A 19,781-nucleotide genomic window follows, 5' to 3' on the forward strand; every position below is an offset into this window, starting at 1 on the left:
AATCCCTGATTGGATAGGTGAGAAAAGACAAAGTCAAGTCGGTCCAGATGTGTGTCAAAGTCAGCAGCAAAGACAATTACATCATCCAAATATATTAGTAGCGATTGATAATTGTACTCCCCTAAACAACTTTCCATCAACCGCTGAAAAGTAGCAGGTGCATTACACAAACCAAATGGCATCCGTTGGAATTCAAAAAGTCCCATTGGGGTTGTGAAGGCAGTTTTTTCTATGTCCTTGTCATCTACTTTGACTTGCCAATAGCCGGCAGCAAGGTCTAAGGTAGAATACCAACGGGCTTTCTTCAAACTGGTTAAGGCTTCCTCAACCCGTGGCAGAGGGTATGAATCTTTCCTTGTCACTTGATTCAATTGCCTATAATCCACACAAAAGCGGATGGAGCCATCTTTCTTCCGCACTAGGACAATTGGGAAAGACCATGGACTGGAACTTGGCCTGATGACATCAGCCTCCAACATCTGCTTTAGCAAGGCCCTGACCTCACCGTATAGGTTTGGGGGAATCTGTCGGTACCGCTGCCTGATGGGGGCTGCATCACCTGTTGGAATTTGGTGCAAGATGGTATCTGTACAGCCATAATCTTCATCATGCTTCGAAAAGACAGACTGATGCTTGTCTAACAATGCTGCCAATTTCGTCCTCTCTTCTGCTGACAATGCAACCCCTTCAAGGTCAAATGCAGGTGGGGGATGGGCCTCCGTGTGCCTCTGTGCTGTCCCTGTTACTGTCACATTGGTTTCAATCTGGGCCTCAACTGTATTCCCCCGCACTACTTGCAGCTCAGGGCCATCATCATACACTTCACAGGAGTCTAAAGCCAGCAGTTCACCCAATCTTTGGTACGGATACACCACCAGTGGAGAGTTACTGATGTTGCGTACACGCACCTGCATCCTTCCGCTCTTGATAGTCACCAGGGCACGGGCCACCAGAAGTCCGTCTCGCGTGGGCAGAGGCTCCATTAGGGCTTCATGACTTCGGCCACAAGGACCCCTCCTGGCTCGGCAATTCAGGAGCAGTTCACGGTTGCCTGGCACAGTGACAGGCGTGCATAGCCTACGAATCCCTCCGGGGAAACGAAGTCCTGCTCCCTCTGGCAGATGTGCATGGCTTTTTGCCACATGACCTTGCCCAGTTCGTTCATGGATGGTTGTCTCTTCATTTCACAGGGAGCTGTGTCCTGGAACAAAACTTGCCATACTTGCTTAATTACATTCATGTCCACTAGCCCCGGCACATTCATACAGCCATCCTTAACAACAATTACCCCCACATTTGATAGGGTTACCCCCGCTACATCCATTTGTAGGGCTACATACCCCAGATATGGAATCTCTTTCCCATTGGCAGCCCTCAACTTTAGCCAGGAGGTAGGATCTTTCAGGTGCTGGCCATGCTTCCCAAAATGCGTCTCGAACCACTCCTGACGCACCATGGACACCTGGGAGCCGGTATCCAGGAGGCAGGAGACCTCTATTCCATCCATGGACACCTGGATCATGGGGCACTCCCCCACAAGACCGGAACGAGGCAGAGTGGAGAGCGAATCAGGTGCTGGCTGGGGCACAGTGGCGTGTGCCTCATGGACCGTGTGGGGCAATGCTGGGGGTGGCTTAAACATCGCTTGTGTCAGGGTGGAGTGTGACTTACATATGGACTGTGGCAATGTAGAACGTGGATCCTTTACCATTGGGCCTGCCGTTTGATCCACAAAAGCAGGGCAAACTAGTTTAACTGGCCCTGGGGGTTCTGTTGGGAGTACTGGGCGTTTTGGCTGGGGCAGTGCCGAGCAATGTGGCCAGGAACTCTGTCTACCTGAGAGGCTATTATCAAAAATGATCTCCACACAGTACCATACTATCAAACAAAAACCTCTCTGTGCTGAGTCCTGAAACTCTCTCATGCAGACAGTGAAGCCGATTCTGCTGCATGCTGTGGTGAAATGCTGCGGCTCAGCACACACTGCAGTGCTCTCTGCCAGGATATGATTCAGAGTATCTATTGTTTTGTACCCTTTGGTTTGGATTCAGAATGTGTATAATCATATTGTTTGCTACCAATGAAGAGTAAAACAAAATAATTGCAAATAAACAAAAATATACTGTGCATATCAAACTTTGCTCAAATCTAGGTCATGAATCCACTCAAGATAGATTAACTCTATTTAACTCTATAATTTAGTTTTGGACAGTGGTAGTTTGTGGCAGGCTGTAGTATATAGGTGGCACCAGTGAGAAGTTGCTCTGTATTTTCTTGAGAATGTAGAGTAAATACATGGTGACATTTACAAGCACAAATTCACACAAGTTTCATGCAAGCAAGCGCACAACAACAATTAACAACGATTCCAGTCATTCCCTACAAATATGGATTTAGAACATCTGATGCATACTTTCCATGATCAAACGTTTTATAGCAGAAGATTATAGTTTTATCCTCCCTAGTAATACACTGAGCAGAGACCACACCTGTGTTGAACGTGAGCCAAACATGACCTTATGGCTGACAATTGCAAATATGCAAAGAGTCCATATTTTAACCCTTAAAAAATGTTGACATTCACGCTGAACACACCCTAATCTCCAAAAAATGTTGATGACCTTTGCAGGCAGATTAAGACCAAGCTTCATACTCTCTGGGAAAGGAAGTCAGGTGGCTAAGGGTGTTGAGTCTCAAAGTCATTTCAGCTCTGCAGCGGGTAAAAGTGAGAAAGTGTCGTTAGGGGAAAGAGGCTCATGAGATGGGCAAAGTGGGATAAAAAGTGTTATAAGGTGTCAAATCTTTAGTGCACTTGTGCTTTTTAGAACACTGTCATGAACGTACATCTGTTGTTGTGCTCTACCTATATAATTTTTTTTCAGGTGCTTTTTCCTGGAGATGATGGTATCCTTCAACTAGTCTTGTCTAGATCACACTAGAGGCTTTAAGTATAAATACACATAAACGTGATACTGTGTGTGTGTGTGTGTGTGTGTGTGTGTGTGTGTGTGTGTGTGTGTGTGTGTGTGTGTGAGTCAAGAAAGGATGTGTACCAGGTTTTGTGCTCTTTGCCATTTTTCAGTAATGTACTACAAGACGCCTTTTGCAATAGTTTTCTCTACCCAATGTAAGGGAGTGATATCTCTGGCTTCAACATGCTTGCAACTTTCTTGAGAACCAAAACCACAGCTCAACATTCACTATCACTAATGTTCACTTATGACGTATTAAAAAGCACTGCAAAGACAGAAAGGGAACTATCTTATCAGCCTTCTTCAAACAAGGGTGGATATTGTGCTGGATGTCATTATTTAAATCAATCCAAATTCAAAGGATGTTAATGCCCTGACAGCAAATTATACACAGAAAAACAAATACAGCCTTTAGGACTGTATTTAGACCTCCTCGCTATAACCTCAACAGTTTAAAGTAAACTTTATTAATTTACTGGGGCATGTGTGTGATCTGAGTCCTATGTCATTTGTGGCAGTGCCACAGAGTCCCCCTCAGCCGAAGGCTACTGAGGAAGACTTCCAAAGAATGGCTTAAGATTAACAATATTTAAAGATTTACTTGTTTGTCATTAGGTGAATTCACTTAATTCTATAGTTTACTGGCCCAAGCTTCTTTGGCACTCTGGTGCCAATTTAGATGAGACATGTTCAGAAGCTTTGGATAGAGGGTGTGTACGAAACCCAGACCAGGTCTCCCACTTGAAATTGCACATCTTTCCTGTGGGCATTATAGTACCTGGCTTGTCTGAGTTGTGCACTCCTCGCAGATTTTTACCTCTTCATTGAGCTGATGTTGTCTTTCAACGATGGGGTACGATGGGTGACAAGGATCTGGTGAATAAGCCTTTCCAGGGGTCCTTTCAACTGTCTTCCCTGAACAATTTGAGTAGGTTTTTTGCCGGTGGTTTCCTGTCTCGCACTGTTAATGGCAAACCTGAATTCTGTTAACCATTTATCCCACTATTCTGTCCCATATAAGATGCAACCATAGTTTTTAAGGTTCTAATTATGCGCCCTGTGAGATTAGATTGTGGATGGTAACTTGTGTAGTGCAGAGATCTGTCAAGAGTTGGCTGAGAAACTGAGGTCCACGGTCAGACAGGATATATTTTGGGACACCCCATCTGGAAAAAACCTCATCCTTCAAGTTTTGACATACCCGATTGGTTTTGCTGTCCTTCAATGGGAAGAGCTCAGTCCGTTTGGTGTAATAGTCAACAGTGATGAACAGGAATGCACGACCTTTCTTGCTCTTGGGGAAAGGACCCTTGAAATCCATGCCAAGCATGTTACCCCACTGCATTTGGCACCACCCTGTACAAGACCTCTTGTTGGATCTCCAATCTAATATGGACAGGACGACCCACATCCCAGTGTATGCCTGTTTAATTTTGCTCACCGCCTCATCTTTGCTTTGGGCTGAGGCTGCATTACAACCAATGTGGTTGGCAACTCAGTGTTCCATGTTGAGGACTCGCCAGCTACATAGGTGGCCACCACTGCATTGTCCTGTGCCACCACAGATCTTGATAAAGCATCCGGGACAATATTCATGCAGCCTTTCCTAAATTGAACCTGGAACTGAAAGCGCTACAGCATTAAGGTCCATCTGGTAAGTCGAGAGGTTGTCTTGGGACAATTAAAGGCCCACGAGAGTGCAGCATGGTCAGTATAGACTATGAATGGAATAGTAGCTGTTTTTTGAGTTACTCAACATTAATCTATACTGGTAAAGCCTTTCAATGTTCATTTCTAATCAATGCTGCCTAAACAAGGAATCAGATACAAATGTGGGTCTGCAGTTCAGCTTATTAAATGTGCGCTATAAATGCCCTACTGGAACCCATTGACTTTAAATACAAGAATAATTTTATTGAGTGTTTTATTGAGAGCTGTTAGTGCACCTGTTAACACCCAGATATGTAATCTGTTTAAGATATGCTGAAAGTGTCCTATAGTTGTCATATATAGTCAGAAAGGAAGTGCAGTATGAAATAATTGGCCCGTATCATTTTGTCTCTTTTTTTGACCATCTCTGTTTTCTTTCTTTTTGTCTATGCTCCATGTCATGTCTTTGCTCCTCCCTCTTAGCACATGAGAGAGCTTCAAAGGTGACATGTGACACTAAAGTAATCCATGCAAAACATATTTGCAAATGAGATATCTGTGTTTAGTAGTTATACTGAAGCAACATCTACAAGTAGGCCACGCTACGCGCCCTATCAAGCACTGAATTAAGCTCAATATAATAGTCAAACCATTTAATTTGTGATTGTAGATGCTACATTGTAGAAAAGTAGATGCTTTACAATGGATTTCTCACATTCAACAACTTATATTAAGGGCACATTCCTTTACAGTTAAATAAACTCACTGTCTACAGAACACTGACATCTTGTGGTTGCAACCCGTATACAAGTAAATACATCCAAGCAAAATATGTATTGAGGACCCTCAAAAGTACCGGTACACATCAGTAGGTAACACATAGAACAATACTTATCACTTGTAACATATTCTCTCTATATTGTGGTTAGACTGTAATAATGCATTCCATCATCAAATTAATTATATTTTTCTAGTCTGAATGTGAAAGATAATTATAACTCATATTAAAGTAACACTATGCAACAATTTGACACTTTTTAAGATATGGTTTTACAGGCAACTAGTTTTGGTACCATCATCAAATTCATTTTGATAGCATATGGTCATGTGAAGGACAGATAAACACCTGTGTCTTCCCCACTAGCCATCCAGGATATGCCCTATAAAGTCAGATGGAAAACATGACAGTAATGGCTGGACATAATCAAAAAACTGTATAGTCATTTTTCTTAAAACCCTATCCTATAAAAGGCTGCAGCCACACTGCAATTATGTGGCATTATGCAATGCTATGTTGCAGTCTCCCTGGGGTTGTTGGGGTCAAAGGTCATAATGTCCATGTGGATGAGACCTGAAAAACCAAAACACAAATATTCCTATTGCCATTTCTACTAGTCCTTAATAATACAATGAGTATCATATAAGTTGTGGTATCTTTCTTAACTTTGTAGTCTATGTGTTTGAGTGCATTTGCCTGAGAGTAGTTATGAGTGCTATATGCTGTTCTTACTCTTCCACTCGCTCGTATCCAACTCCAGGCTCTCAAAGGAGTCGTCGTACGGGAGAGACTCGGGCTCAGCCTCGGGGTCATGGAACTCAGACAGGTAGGGGTGAGAGAGGCCCTGTGCAGCAGTCATCCTGGTCTCGGGGTCCAACAGCAACGTGGCCTCCAGCATGTCCACCGCTGGACAGAGAGAGAGAGAGAGAGAGAGAGACAGAGACAGAGAGAGGGAGAGGGAGAGGGAGAGATTGAGAGGGAAAGACAGCAAAGAAGAGAGTGGCATTGAGAAAACAAGAGATAGTCAAGAAGGATCGTCAAATATACAGAGGCAAACCGATATATCAGACATTGGAATATATCTCATAAAACATCTCAACATTATTCAGTTAGGGAACCCTGTCTGCCAAAGACAAAACTGAATCTATACATGTGTATGATGGTGCTGTGTGGATCTTGAGGCCTGAATCTGGCGTGTGCATGTTCTAATGACTGTTTTTAATGATAATAACAACTGACACAACTAACATATATGACAAGAGTGAGTTCGTTCCACACGACCTGTAGGAAGTCTTTACTAGACTAAATCTGTGGCAGCATAACAAAGCAAATTGCACAAAGTGAAGCAACAATCATCATCAGAGTGGACCGTCCAACCAGAGATGCAGAAATGCCATTCTTCCAGCCATGGGATCTACAATGAATATCAGCCCCTCAATGCACCTTTCTGAACAACAGGATTTACTAAAGGGGACATTTTACATTTACAGGTGAAAAGGGATGTCCACATCCTACAGGCTCAGTAATAAAAGACTGTGCCCCTTACTGTACTGTTAAACAATCATGGAATGCCAAAAGACCCACACTTTATGAAATTGATTTTCGTAGACAGTTGTTAACAATTATGATTGTGAACTGTGACCACACTGCCACCTTGTGTACAAGACCTGCAATGAAACCAAAAGTTCAGACCAACCTTTAGCATCCATCGAGGGGAAGACCTCTCTTAAGTCTTTCTTCTTGTGAACGGGTAGGGACTGCACATATGAGCGTGCCTGCATGTTTACAATCGAAAGGATGGTTCTATCAGTGCATGAAACATACATCAACAATCCTTAATGCTAGTACCCTAAAGTGAGTCATACTAGAGAAAGAGGTATTACAATGTTGACATCTTTTGTAGACGCACATTTGAGTTTACACCTTTTCCACAATTTTAAACCACAACATTGTGAAAGGATGAGTTAAAAAAAGAATAACTACTAATAAAATGAAAAAGGCGTCTGAGTGGAATGATGATCCACACTGGACAAATGAAGATAAATTAAGATGGTGGAAAAGGGCAAAAAAGAGAAAGATACAAAATGATACAGTAAATAGGGGATTTTGATGTCAAAATATAACAAAATGTTATGTTTCCGTATCTTTTAGGGCAATTTATATATAAGGGCAATTCATAGTATATGATAAGAATTTACAATAATTAACAATATACAATAATTAAGCAATATGACACGAATGAGAGTGAGTGATTGAGAGATATTCCCACAGCTGTGATTCGGCCATTGGCCTCTTGTCCAATCAGAAATGGAACTAGCTTTTGCATAAACAGCAATAATCTAATCTAATCCTTGAATTGTTAATCTCAGGCCAGCCTCTACACATGTGTGGGTCTTCTGCTCACAGAACAGTAAGTAAGAGTACATCTTCACTCTGCATTTTCTGGATCAGGGAGGACTGGGGGGTTCCTGTCACTCTCAGGATCTTCTTCAGCTGATCAATGCCTTAGTGAAGACGTCAAGGAGAGCACAGTACTGACATACAGAAACAAGTCCATGAACACATGCATTTGCACACACAGGCTACACACACACACACACACACACACACACACACACACACACACACACACACAGCCTACACACACACACACACAGCCTACACACACACACACAGGCTACACACACACACACACACACACACACACACACACACACACACACAGGCTACACACACACACACTGATGACTTTGTCTTAGCACGCCCAAATCATAAAGGAATGTAGGTCCACAGGGGCTAAACAAACCACTCGGTTTGTCTTGGATAGAGTCTAGATGTTGACTTCTATCTCACTGTGTTGTAAACTAAGATAAACAATGCTGTAAATGATCTATTATTGGGTTTACAACTCAGAACAATTCAGCATTGATATCTGAATAGGAATTGAATTTTGTGTGTTAAATGAATGATGATATGATAATGTTCCCTTTGTTGGGATATTATTTTTCAGAAACACGAAAAATGTCTCGTCTTGGCACTGTGTTAACTGTTCATGCATAACAACACACAGATTCGCATTATCTTCAAAACAAAGAACTGCATAAATATTTAAAGAGAGTGAGCCAGCCCGTTAAATTAATATAAAAAATATTAAAAAATCCTTTTAATTATGATTTGATTGATTGATTCAAATAGTAAGATCCAGCACAATATACATCATTGTTTGAAGAAGGCTGATAAGATAGTTCACTTTCTGTCTTTGCAGTGCTTTTTAATATGTCATAAGTGAACATTAGTGATATAGAATGTTGAGCTGTGGTTTTGGTTCTCAAGAAAGTTGATGCATGTTGAAGCCACAGATATCACTTCCTTACATTGGGTATAGAACATTATTGTATCTTGGCATCTTGTAGTACATTATGTTGGCACTCTGAGATTTTTTTGAATGAAGAGTGCATTACAAATAAAATAAATTATTATTATTATTATTATTATTATTACTGACAAATGGCAAAGAGCACAAAACCCGGTACACATCCTTGCTTGACTCTCTCTCACACACACAGACAAGCACACACATACACACACACAGCATCACGTTTATGTGTATTTATACTGTAAGCCTCTGTCAGTGTGATCTCGACAAGACTAGTTGAAGGATACTATCATCTCCAGGAAAAAGCACCTGGCCAGTGATCAGCTCAGCCAGAATGCACGCTGCAGACCACACGTCCACTGTACAGGAACAGCACCATAAAGCACCATAAAGGTTAAGCTTTTTGATTAAAAGATTAAAATAAAAGATAATAAAATATTTTGACAAATGGTAGTGACATTTTTGATGCTGTAATGCAAGCCAAATGTCAAAAGAACATCTAAAACGAACTCAAATGCAAGGGAATAGATCAAGCAACAGGTCAACCCCATTCTTTTACCTGTTTGGCTGTAGTGCATCCAGTTGAAGATGACTTCTGGAGCCCTGTACCAGCGTGTCACCACATACCCAGTCATCTCTGTCTCTGTGTGTCGAGCCAAACCAAAATCCAAGATCTACCAAAGGAGGGAATAAATGGACATTCATAAGTACAACAACTTTTGAAACTTTTCAGTATATTCAAAACTTCTCCAGAGGTCCTGGGTGTTATTTCACTTTATTATACGGCTCTTCAGAATGTTCCAAAGAGTTCCGTTGATTTGGATGGTCCACCCCAACATTCGGAGGTCTGATATATCGCAAAATAAATCCATTCAAGACGCTGCGTGTCGTGGTCCTGTCCGTCCCGTCGGGATTTATTTTTCGATAATAACCGCCAGACTATACATCATCCCTTACATAAAAGGTAATACAATCTATGATGCAATATTATAGTCATTACATTACTCTCAGGATTTTACCTTTAATTCACAATTTGCATTGACCGCCAGGTTACCAGGCTTGAGATCCTGTATGACAAACAAACATTTTAAATTTGTGTCTGCAAATAACAAAATATAATCATTTTGATGGACATCCAGTATGAGAACATAGAGTATGAGAAAATCTAAGGTCATAATAGGCACTGCGTTGTAGATTGACACAAGATTCTAGATTGCTTTGAGACCCACCCGATGGATAATTCCAGCAGAATGGATGTACTGAAAAAACAAAAACAATTACAAGTCACTGTTACATATTTATTTATTGTTATTTATTGTTTCACGAGAAACGTCAGTGAAAGGCAATGGGCAGACCTTTAGTCCCCGTAGTATTTGGTAGAATAAATAGGCGATGATTCGGTCCGTCAGTCTCTTTCTCTTCATGATGTGACTGAGATCCTGTGCCACAAAGGGCATCACCATGTAACTGTGATATATAAATATATTTACACACATACATACATTTCAGCAATAAACACAAAACATTTACATTTATGACTTGCAACACACAAAGCAATATGTAAATATACCACACATTTAGTGTGAATTATATACTCCGGTTCACACTGGCATGCTGATAAGAGCTTATCTTCAGAGAATGTGAGTGAATGTGCAGAGACATGTAAGGTCACTCCCATTACATAACAGTTGATAATGGAGTTAAGGAGTGCTTCAAGTTATCCATTAAGTCTCAAGACAGCTCAGGCAAAAAGTAAAAACAAGTGTTTTAAAATGTTACAGTACAGTCAAATACAGTAATGTGAAAGAGTATGGTCTTTCCAGACCGTTAAAGATAAAATCATAGGGAGAGACACACACACACACACACACACACACACACACACACACACATGAATGTAGCTCTGACCCAGTTTGCATAGCTTGTCTCAACAAGCTGGGAATTTTAGCACAGGAATGCACTTTTCCAAGACCCTACTCACAAAGTTTGGAATTTCTCCAGCGTAGAATCAGGTGTGAAGATGTTCAAGAGGGAGATCACCTTTAAGGAACCAACATGAAATTTCAAGTAATACTGACTACATATTATGATGTGTTACTGTTATATATACACGTCTACCATTATGTACCGCATGCACTCATGTTCTTAGTAGAATATGTCTCCCAGGGCCCCCATATGAGGTTGTGATTAATGGTAGAGGGACAGAATGTTGCCCTGAGCTGACAAGCTGTATGGCAACACCAACACAAACTAACATAAGGGTAGTGCCAAAATACAATAACTGGTTTTGCAAGTATTCTGTGGCAGTCCCAAACTATGTTCCCAGCTTTTCACTGGTTTTGTGGCTAAAACAGTATTTCTTATTGACCATTTCATGATCATTTCACTCCCATGTATAGATTAGTAATTACAGTACACAAATGGGCGGCAACACAACTGCAAAGACCTCAGAACTTACGTTGTCATGCTGGATATGTCTGAGCAGTCGGACTTCTCTGTAAGCCCTTTTTGCAAAAATCAATGATTCAAATGGGCGATACAGCTTCTTTATGGCCACTTTGTCTTTTGTCTTCTGGTCGATAGCAGAACTACATATGACAAAATGATACACATCAGTATTGACAGAGTGAACAGAAAACCCCTGAAAAATATCTAAGACAAATCATGTTGTGTCAACATGTAGGTCTGACAACATGTAGATGGTCATGTCCACTATATAGACAATAAACTGCATCTCCTAGTGAATATTAAAAGCACAATACAGCTCTAAAGAACGTCTGAATATTCTTGACACAACCAGTGTGTAGATTTTTGTCTCATCTCAAATCCTGTACCAGCGCGAACATCTCTTCAGACATCAACAACTTGATAGTTAAAGTAGAGTGAGGGTGTGACATTCATGTACTTTTCAACAAACTCAAAGACCTAAAGCGTGACATTTGAATGGTTTACTATCGTGCCATAGCCGTTTAATTTCTGCCTAAGAATCTCAAAGACACTTACAGCTATGAGTAGGCTTGTCAGGTCGCACTCTATGAAAGATTATTTGTGTGCATCTGTTCTTACCACACTGTTCCATAAGCACCGGAGCCAATGGGTTGTAAAGACGTGTATTTGTCAGGGACATGCCAGGTTGTCTTCTGAATCTCGAATCTGTGAAAGCCCGCTTTCACGGGGGATGTCATCGTTTGAATGCGGTTCTCTCCTGGAGTAAATGCACAACCAGTATTCCTCTGCTTCAAGGATCCTTCTATGACTTGACTTTGTCCCAGGTGAGCGAAAGCAGGCTGGCGAGACGATAAGGCCCGCCTCCTGACGCACCTTTTGCCCTTCACGTGGTTAGGATAATTTTGCAAACCAGTGTTGGACAACAGATAACTGAGTGGAATTGGGTGTGATAAACTCGCCTACCGTTTGGGTAGTCTACGCATTTTCGGATAATTTCATTGTTAATGGCCTAGGGGCGTGGCTAGGCCTGATACGTCTACTTCAGGTAATTAAAGCAATCAATATATCAAAAGCTATCAGTTATCATTGTTGTTCAACAAATGAGCCGCCCGTTATAGTGTAACGGTAGCCGTTGGATACAGTGCTGTGCAGTAAACCTTACTCCCATACATCTTAAGTGAAGTGCTAGCGACAGATCTTGCACTCCTGGGTTTTCGTTTCCTTACTAGCACGCCCGCCTCCCATACTCAAGGTTGCAAGTTCGGGTTTGGTGCAGGGCTGCTTGTTACAATTGTAATATTTCGTCTCCAGTAATACAGGATAGGCGCTGCAAACAATGGGAAGGCTACTGTAATATCGCCTGTTCAAGTAGGAACTCTTACCGCAATAGATACTACGCTTATAATTGATAGCATCACCACATTTCAATTCTTCATGGGAGGCGGCTAGAATATCCAACATATAAGATAAACAGGCCTACGTGCGTACAATGCTTGAAACTGCCATTTAACAAACCACCTGACGCAAGCTGATGAATAGCATTTATGTAAGTAGATCCACGCTCAATACAAATCTTGATGAGATGTAGGCCTACTGTAAACCAACCTGACCAAGAAGATGTTTGTTTAATCAGATATATGTGCAATGCTTCTAGCCCTAAAATTGATGATGAAGAGACACCCTGTGGCTAATTTGTATCCATGGGTGGGGGGTTTGACCCCATTCAGATTGCTCAGCCCCCCCAACCATTAATTCCTAGTCATGGCCAACCGCTTTCACAGTGACAAAAATTAGTTTTTTTTTTCTCCATATTTTTGTATGGTATACTGAAGAACAACTATAAGCATTTCAAAGGCTGTTATTGCCAAAAACATCAAAATGTATGCAATGAGTCAATATTTACAGTGTTGACCCTTCTTCATAACTTCAGCAATTCACTCTGGCATGTTGGATATCAGCTTCTGGGCAAAATCCTGACTGATGGAAATCCCTTTTTGCCTTATTGTGGGCTTCTGCTTGTCCACCCGCTTTTTGAGGATTGACCGCAGGTTCTCGATGGGATTAAGATCTTTGGAGTTTCCTGGCCACGGATCCAAAATTTAATTAATGTAATGATCTCCGAGCCATTTCATTATCACTTTTGCCTCGCTGGACAATGCGCGGAATTGCTCCTGGGTCGTTGAGAGAAGTTGCTTGGAGGACATTTTGATACTATTCTTTATTCATAGCAGTGTTTTGGACAAAATTGAAGTGTGAAGTGTGTCCACTCCCTTGGATCGCACACATGGATCAACATGTTATATATGATGATCGCAACTTTCCGTAGTTTCCGCTATCGATAGGTCATGGAACGTATCCCCTTTGGATACGGGGCTCTACTGTATTACTAACTTAAACATTAAATATGAATATGAATATTAATTACAAAACATGTCACTTGCATGATTACTCACAGATCATATAACCCTGATCAGCAACCTATCAAACCAGTATTGGTGCACACAGTTAACTACAATAAGGTATTTTATTTAAACTGAACACCATCTTGAATGAGAACTTGAATTTAGGCATCCTGAAGAAACAGCACCCTATGGTAGTGGCCTCCTCTGGCATCTCCATTTGGCCAGCAGATACAGGAGCTTTGATGGGATGCTGACTGGGATTCAGAATATTCAGTCGATAGGAGCAATCCACTCAAAGAGTTTAGTGATATAGATTTTGTAATTTCGCAACTGCAGCCTGTTGTGACTGTGGCCCCTGCTTAACTTTAGCCTCAAAAGCTACCTGCATGTCATCCATGGCTGGACTGAAGAGGCCTGTAGGGGAGATGGGCTGATCCAGAAAATGCACTCTGTCCTTATCCCTCATGTCTGGTGGGTTGAGCCACAGGTGCCTCTGTGCCACCATAGCGGGCCCATTGCCCGGAACAGTGGATGGTGTGCATAATGTAGTCAGACACAGCACGGATTTCAGACCACATCTGCTTAACAGAATCAGAATCAGAATCAGAATCAGAAAGGTTTTTACTGCCAAGTAGGTTTTCACCTACGAGGAATTCTTTGTGGTACAATGGTGCAAACAATAAACATACACAATAAACAATAAACAATACACATATTAGGTTACAGCAGGAGTGTGCAAAAAAGGGATTAGAGTCCGTGTTGGGGACGTCAGGTTCCCCCATCCAGCATACCTGACGTGTCTTCCTCAAGCTCCGCAAGGTCAGTCAGCAACATGGACGGTTTGTTTTGGGCTCGTGCTGTCTGGGCAGCAGACTGATCGATTTGATCCAGTGTGGCACCTAAAAAGCACGTGTGCTCACTGGACAAGAGGTGGGCAGGTATAATTCCAGTGTTGATGGACAGCACCAGATAGCTAGTTAGGGACTGTTCCCATGATATGCCGAATAAACACTGCTTGGCAAAAATGGACATACATGTATATATAATTAAGAGATTCAGGGCTATTCATAAAACATTCTGGGCTTGTAGCGCTGGACGCCCATGAGCCAAGTAGGCTTACACCTTTTGCTGTCAAGGATACGACCTCAGTTGTTTTAGTCCAAGGGTGTTAAGGAAATAAATTCATATTTCACTATTTGAGGCTTGTCTGACTTAAATAGAAACTGCTCAGTAGCGCCTCTCTCAGGTGGCGCCCAGACTTGCCTAGTAATGTATGCATTTTGTTGCTTAACTAAACAAACAAACAAGTCCTCTAGCTGCTCCACTTCAACACAATTTGATTTATTCACGACTCTTTACCCCAGAGTCAAAAAGACCTAAGTCTCTCGTTATATGACCAGTAGCAGGCTAAGGACCCTGTGGACACGTTGCTGAACGAGACCACGTCCTGTCCTTCAAATCTAATTCCAGTCGTATGCGGAAGGTGGCACTGCAAACAACAACTTGACTATCACGGACATTACTTGCAATACCCTGTTGGGGAAGGGCTGACAGGCATAGTCATCAATTACCCTGTTGATAGTGCCTTAGTAGTGACAATGGCGTTTTCTGTCTGCAGATTGTTTTGCATTTAATCAGTAAGGAAGGAATAAGGCGCAAATAAAAAGGGTTTTCCAAACAGTTGTGTTTTGACTGATTCATTTATAAAATGCACAATTTTGACAACAACTTTACAATAAGGACTTTACAGGTCCGTTATGTGCTCTCATTATTGTGTCGGCTTGATCTCTTCATAACTTGATTATCTGTCAGTTTCAAATGCTTTCTTTTTTTTTTCTTTTTTTTTCTTTGATATAATGCTAAGCTATTAAATGAGCAGAATTCCAATAATAGGAATCAAGAGCTGGCCTTTTTTTAATCGGAGAAAATTATTCTAATGTTTATTATGTCTAACATAAAATATTTATGCTTCTCTTGGGATAGTTTTATACATGACCTAGTACTGCACTTATCTGATTAAGAAATTAGTTAAGTGATTCATCTGACGGTGTATTGTTGTTTGCTTATAAGCTATTGTTATAGAAAATACCAAGTGTAAAATCTTAAGCCAGTCCATATCCTACACGCGCCCACACATGTTAGAATACCCTGAAAGACTGTCAGCTCAGCATTGCATATCGGTCTAACACAATTAACCCGATTATGTTTGATTTCATGACCATATTTAACGAACTTTTCCTTAGACATATTTCTATCAGTAAGGTTTGAACAAACTTGCATTGTAGAAGATGAGAGTTGGACAAAGAGACGTTATATTAAAATGTTTAAAAATACTCTTTACGCTTTTACACATTTTCAAAAAGAGGTGACAGAAAAAAATAACTATTGGTTTAGTTTATTGGGCTGCTGAATGGTAGCATAGTTGTCGAAGTAGTCCACTGAAATGACCCTGCCCCTTTTCTATCACACACAAGGCTGGTAGCACGGCGCGCGGAGGACTCCCATAATATATCCTATTGCCGCTTGTCGTGACACTTCAATCGACATTGCTTAGAAACAACACGGTTCTCATTTAATTGGCTTTGAAAATTTGTTATAGCCTACCAAAGCATCAAGTAGTTAATCTCACGTATTTTCAAGTGTTCGAGGCTACCGACCACACCACACCAAGAACTTGACACGTTTTAGAGTTAACACGTGTGCTTTGCTTAGTCCTCCCGTCATATTGATGTGGATTCTTTCATTTATCGAAGAAATCCTGTGAAAGATATTCTTTCCTTGGGTGTGAAGGAATTAGCCTTTGTTGGGATAAGTGAACATAACGGTCCCTGTTATCCGCGGAGTAGGTGTGGCAGAGGTGTGGGACAGGACCTGCGGCTGACATTTGTTCAAGGCTAAAAACATCGGGAAACTTTCGTGATGTAACGGTAAGAGGGGAATTTATACCTAAAAGCTGTTTGACAATACAAGTAGTGATACAAGTAGTTTACAGAAGTTTCCTGGATTGACTAGTGCCCACACGAGTATAATTCACAAGTAGGCTACTTATCATCATTAACGGTGCTTGTGCAGCCATTCTAATGAGGTGTAGATCTTGTCTCAAACTCAGAATTTTTACTTCGTTTTTTGACGCCAGTTGTTTGAACTTCTTCAGCCTCCATATACTGTACCCGTTTCTCTTAAGCCAGACATCTGATTGCAGTTGTAAAGGGCAAGTCATCATCAGACTACTGTATGAACCCGGTGGTCGAACATACGGAGCCTACGGAGAATTGTGTTATGAGTTTTGTGTCAACCTTTAAGGGTTGGGTATAAGACAAACTGTTGTAGACTTACTGCGAACTGACTGAGGATATCAGTCTACAGCTTTCCAAAGAGTTACTGGCATAGTTCATGCTTCTATTTTAAAGGCCTAGTTCCCAATGACATCTGTCTGACATTTGTTGTTGTATGTTGTTGAAGCAAAGACAAAAATTGTAGAAAAAATAAGAGTATCTCTACACTTTTCCCTTTCGTCACTGCATACGCATATGATTAAGCCTCAGAGCATTGACACAACACTGGTTATTCTGATACCTAGGCCCGCTAACACCAGAGTCTTTTTTCCAGGTTTGATATTGTTTATCAGTACATTGGAATAGACTGCTAGATGGCTTTAACTGGCCTTAAGAAGGTCAAGTAGTACATATTGTAATTATCTAGGTTACTATATATTTCCTCCTTCAAAAGCAATACTCACAACAAAGAATATTTAAATGGTGAAAGTATTCTTTCTAATTATGTTTACCAATGGTAACAGTAGTATTGGAAGACAATCAGCAATCTCCTTAATTAAATATGTTGATAATGGTTTAAATGCTGATTGAATTGCTATTGATTCGTACTGTTGCGTTGTTAGGACAGTTGCCTTGTATCTGATAAAACAAACCGCTCCTGTTCTTCTAAGCACCCATGTTTGGAATCAAAAGATCACCCTGCAGTGCATGTCAGTATTTTTGCAAGATCATATGGTATGTGTCCAGCTGTCTGCTGCCAAGGGGGTCTTTTGTCTGAGCTCTGCTACTATTCAGCATAGGGTGCCTGCAATTCTTATTCTTTCCCACCCACACCCCATTCTGTCTCTGTCTATTTTGACTTTCTTGATGTTTCCAGCACAGATAACATGTCCAAAGCAAAACTAGAGCGACCACATTGGAACATATTTATTCCCTTAAGTGAGGTAAAAGAAACAGTAATCCACCTCCACCGCTTGAATGGTGGAATTCCGGTTGAGCATTCCATATCTGTGGTTCGTATGCATGTTTTCTGGTGGGCACAAAATGAATCTCAAGCCACAGAATGTCCATATCTGAGCGTAATGTCCAAAGCTACTTTATCTGCGAAATCAGTTATATGAGGTATTGTTTGAGACAAGTTTGTTTTAAGGGGTTTTCATCGTTCTCTTGTCGCATGTGTGTGTGTGTGATTTGAGTGTTGAGAAGACTATTAATAAGAGGTTGTTATTTTTGGTGTCAGATGTTGTAAACGTTATTGCGTTAGTATGACACTTCAAGTTTTTCTTAGAACTCTTAGTCTTCCCTGCTACTTTGTTTAGGAAATCTTTTGGAGTCGTTTGGTCTCGGTGACCAAGACGTCACCCATTGAGTAATGACTAAGATAACCTTCAATGCTGCACTGCAGATGCTGTCTCTTTTGGACAAATAAAACACCTGGTCTAGACTATGCATTAAATTACTTAACCTGCAGTTCAAATTCAGTTTTAGTCAGGAATTGCTACATGAAGTAGGGAAATAGATGCCGATTTTTAAAAAACATTACAATCATCTGTTGTTTGATAAAGATCAAAGGCGAGCCATTAGGACTACATTGAAGGTTCCTGCAGCTGTTACCTACTATGACTTATGTCTTTTGGTGTGCATGTATTTATATAAGTGTTGTAAGTGAGGCTGGGTTATTCAGAGTTTATAGTGATTGCTATGAGTGATCATAGACAAATGTGGAAAATCTTTCTCAGACCAAGGTTAGGTTCTAAGAGTTTGATGGGCTGGTGTTTATGGAACAATTCATGAAACACTTACAAAAAGCAGTGGGTAGAACATATCAAAAACAAGCTGGTGAGCTGTGGGCAGAACATATGCTTGAATTAAGGACATGATTATGAGGATATCAAACAAGGAATGATCCGGAAATCTAAGAAAAACAGTACAGTTGAAAGTGGATGATTGTTGTACTCTTCTGACCTCAATGAGTGGTAGAATTGAAGGCAGTAGCAAACTATACACATCTGGGATGGAGTTCTGCCCCTGCATCTTGTTCATGCATGTATTAGTCAGTAATATCAGGTATTTTTCTTGGTTCGTGAAGTGCTACATGTATTTCTGCCTCACCTTATTTTTTGCATCAAACACAAAATAAATGTTTTAACTAGTGTGTGCGTGATACGTAAGGGATAATGTATAGGCCGGCGGTCATTATCGAAAAATAAATCCCGACGGGACGAACAGGACCCCGACGCGCAGCGGATGTGGGCTGTCACTCACAACATACAGGATGATCTGTCTTTAACTAGTGAGGCCAGAGATGGTTAGAACAGACCATATAGTCAACATTTGCAGTCTGCAAAAGAAAGAAATATTTTAATTCCAACAATCACTCAGTGTTCTTTATAGTTAGCTTTTTCTCATTTAATTGGCTGGATGTTGTTGTCATGATATCACAATCTAGATATGATGCAGGTGTAGGCTTAAATTTAAAAGTATTGCTAATTCTGGTAAAAGTTAACTCTCAGTTGTTTTCAATGGTATTCAGAATGATGCATTATTTCAGTTTTCTTCATTTTGCTGTAATAAACACAGATGCTTGTGATAATTGTTGTTTTATTCGATGTTCTCTTACTGTTCCTGATGATGAGGGGCAGTGGGTGGAAAACAGGTCTTGTCAGATCAGAGTTGAGTCCTCCTTCACAGCAGTTAAGAGGAGACGGGGCCTCTCCTGTCTAGGTGATTTAGAACTGCATCCTACCCTCCTTTTAGATCATGATTTAACGAAGCATTTTAGTTAATGAGCTGGACACAGATGAGAGAGAGAGAGAGAGAGAGTGAGAAAGATAAAAGAGATGTAGAGAGAGAGAGAGACCTATACTGCCTTCTGTAATC

At 40.9% G+C, this 19,781-nt stretch overlaps 2 protein-coding genes across 2 annotated transcripts in view; one reads left to right on the forward strand and one right to left on the reverse strand.

The window, feature by feature from the left end:
* Positions 1–5,846: 5,846 nt before the first annotated feature.
* On the reverse strand, positions 5,847–12,048 carry zgc:171775 (STKc_p38 domain-containing protein). Its single transcript, XM_012815661.3, has 12 exons — positions 11,843–12,048; positions 11,235–11,364; positions 10,758–10,816; positions 10,132–10,243; positions 10,006–10,035; positions 9,796–9,843; positions 9,336–9,450; positions 9,064–9,135; positions 7,825–7,904; positions 7,097–7,175; positions 6,133–6,306; positions 5,847–5,973 (listed from the first exon to the last, which is right to left on the reverse strand). The coding sequence occupies exons 1-12, from the start codon at positions 11,959–11,961 to the stop codon at positions 5,912–5,914; spliced, it is 1,080 nt and encodes a 359-aa protein (XP_012671115.1). The 5' UTR covers positions 11,962–12,048; the 3' UTR covers positions 5,847–5,911.
* Positions 12,049–16,094: 4,046 nt separating this feature from the next.
* Positions 16,095–19,781, forward strand: part of plxnb1a (plexin b1a) — a 46,884-nt gene continuing 43,197 nt past the window's right edge. Inside the window, exon 1 of the mRNA XM_042707509.1 lies at positions 16,095–16,553. The gene's annotated coding sequence lies outside the window, so the exon portion shown is untranslated. The remainder of the gene's footprint in view (positions 16,554–19,781) is intronic.

The sequence above is a fragment of the Clupea harengus genome, chromosome 4, assembly GCF_900700415.2.
Source record: "Clupea harengus chromosome 4, Ch_v2.0.2, whole genome shotgun sequence".
Classification (NCBI taxonomy): domain Eukaryota; kingdom Metazoa; phylum Chordata; class Actinopteri; order Clupeiformes; family Clupeidae; genus Clupea; species Clupea harengus.

Coding starts and splice junctions, on each gene's coding strand:
- zgc:171775 (XM_012815661.3), bottom strand. CDS start 11,961: ATGACATCCCCCGTGAAAGCGGGCTTTCACAGATTCGAGATTCAGAAG. Junction 11,365..11,842: donor GGTGCTTATGGAACAGTGTG/GTAAGAACAGAT, acceptor TGTCATATGTAG/TTCTGCTATCGACCAGAAGA. Junction 9,136..9,335: donor GATGCACTACAGCCAAACAG/GTAAAAGAATGG, acceptor GTTCCTGTACAG/TGGACGTGTGGTCTGCAGCG.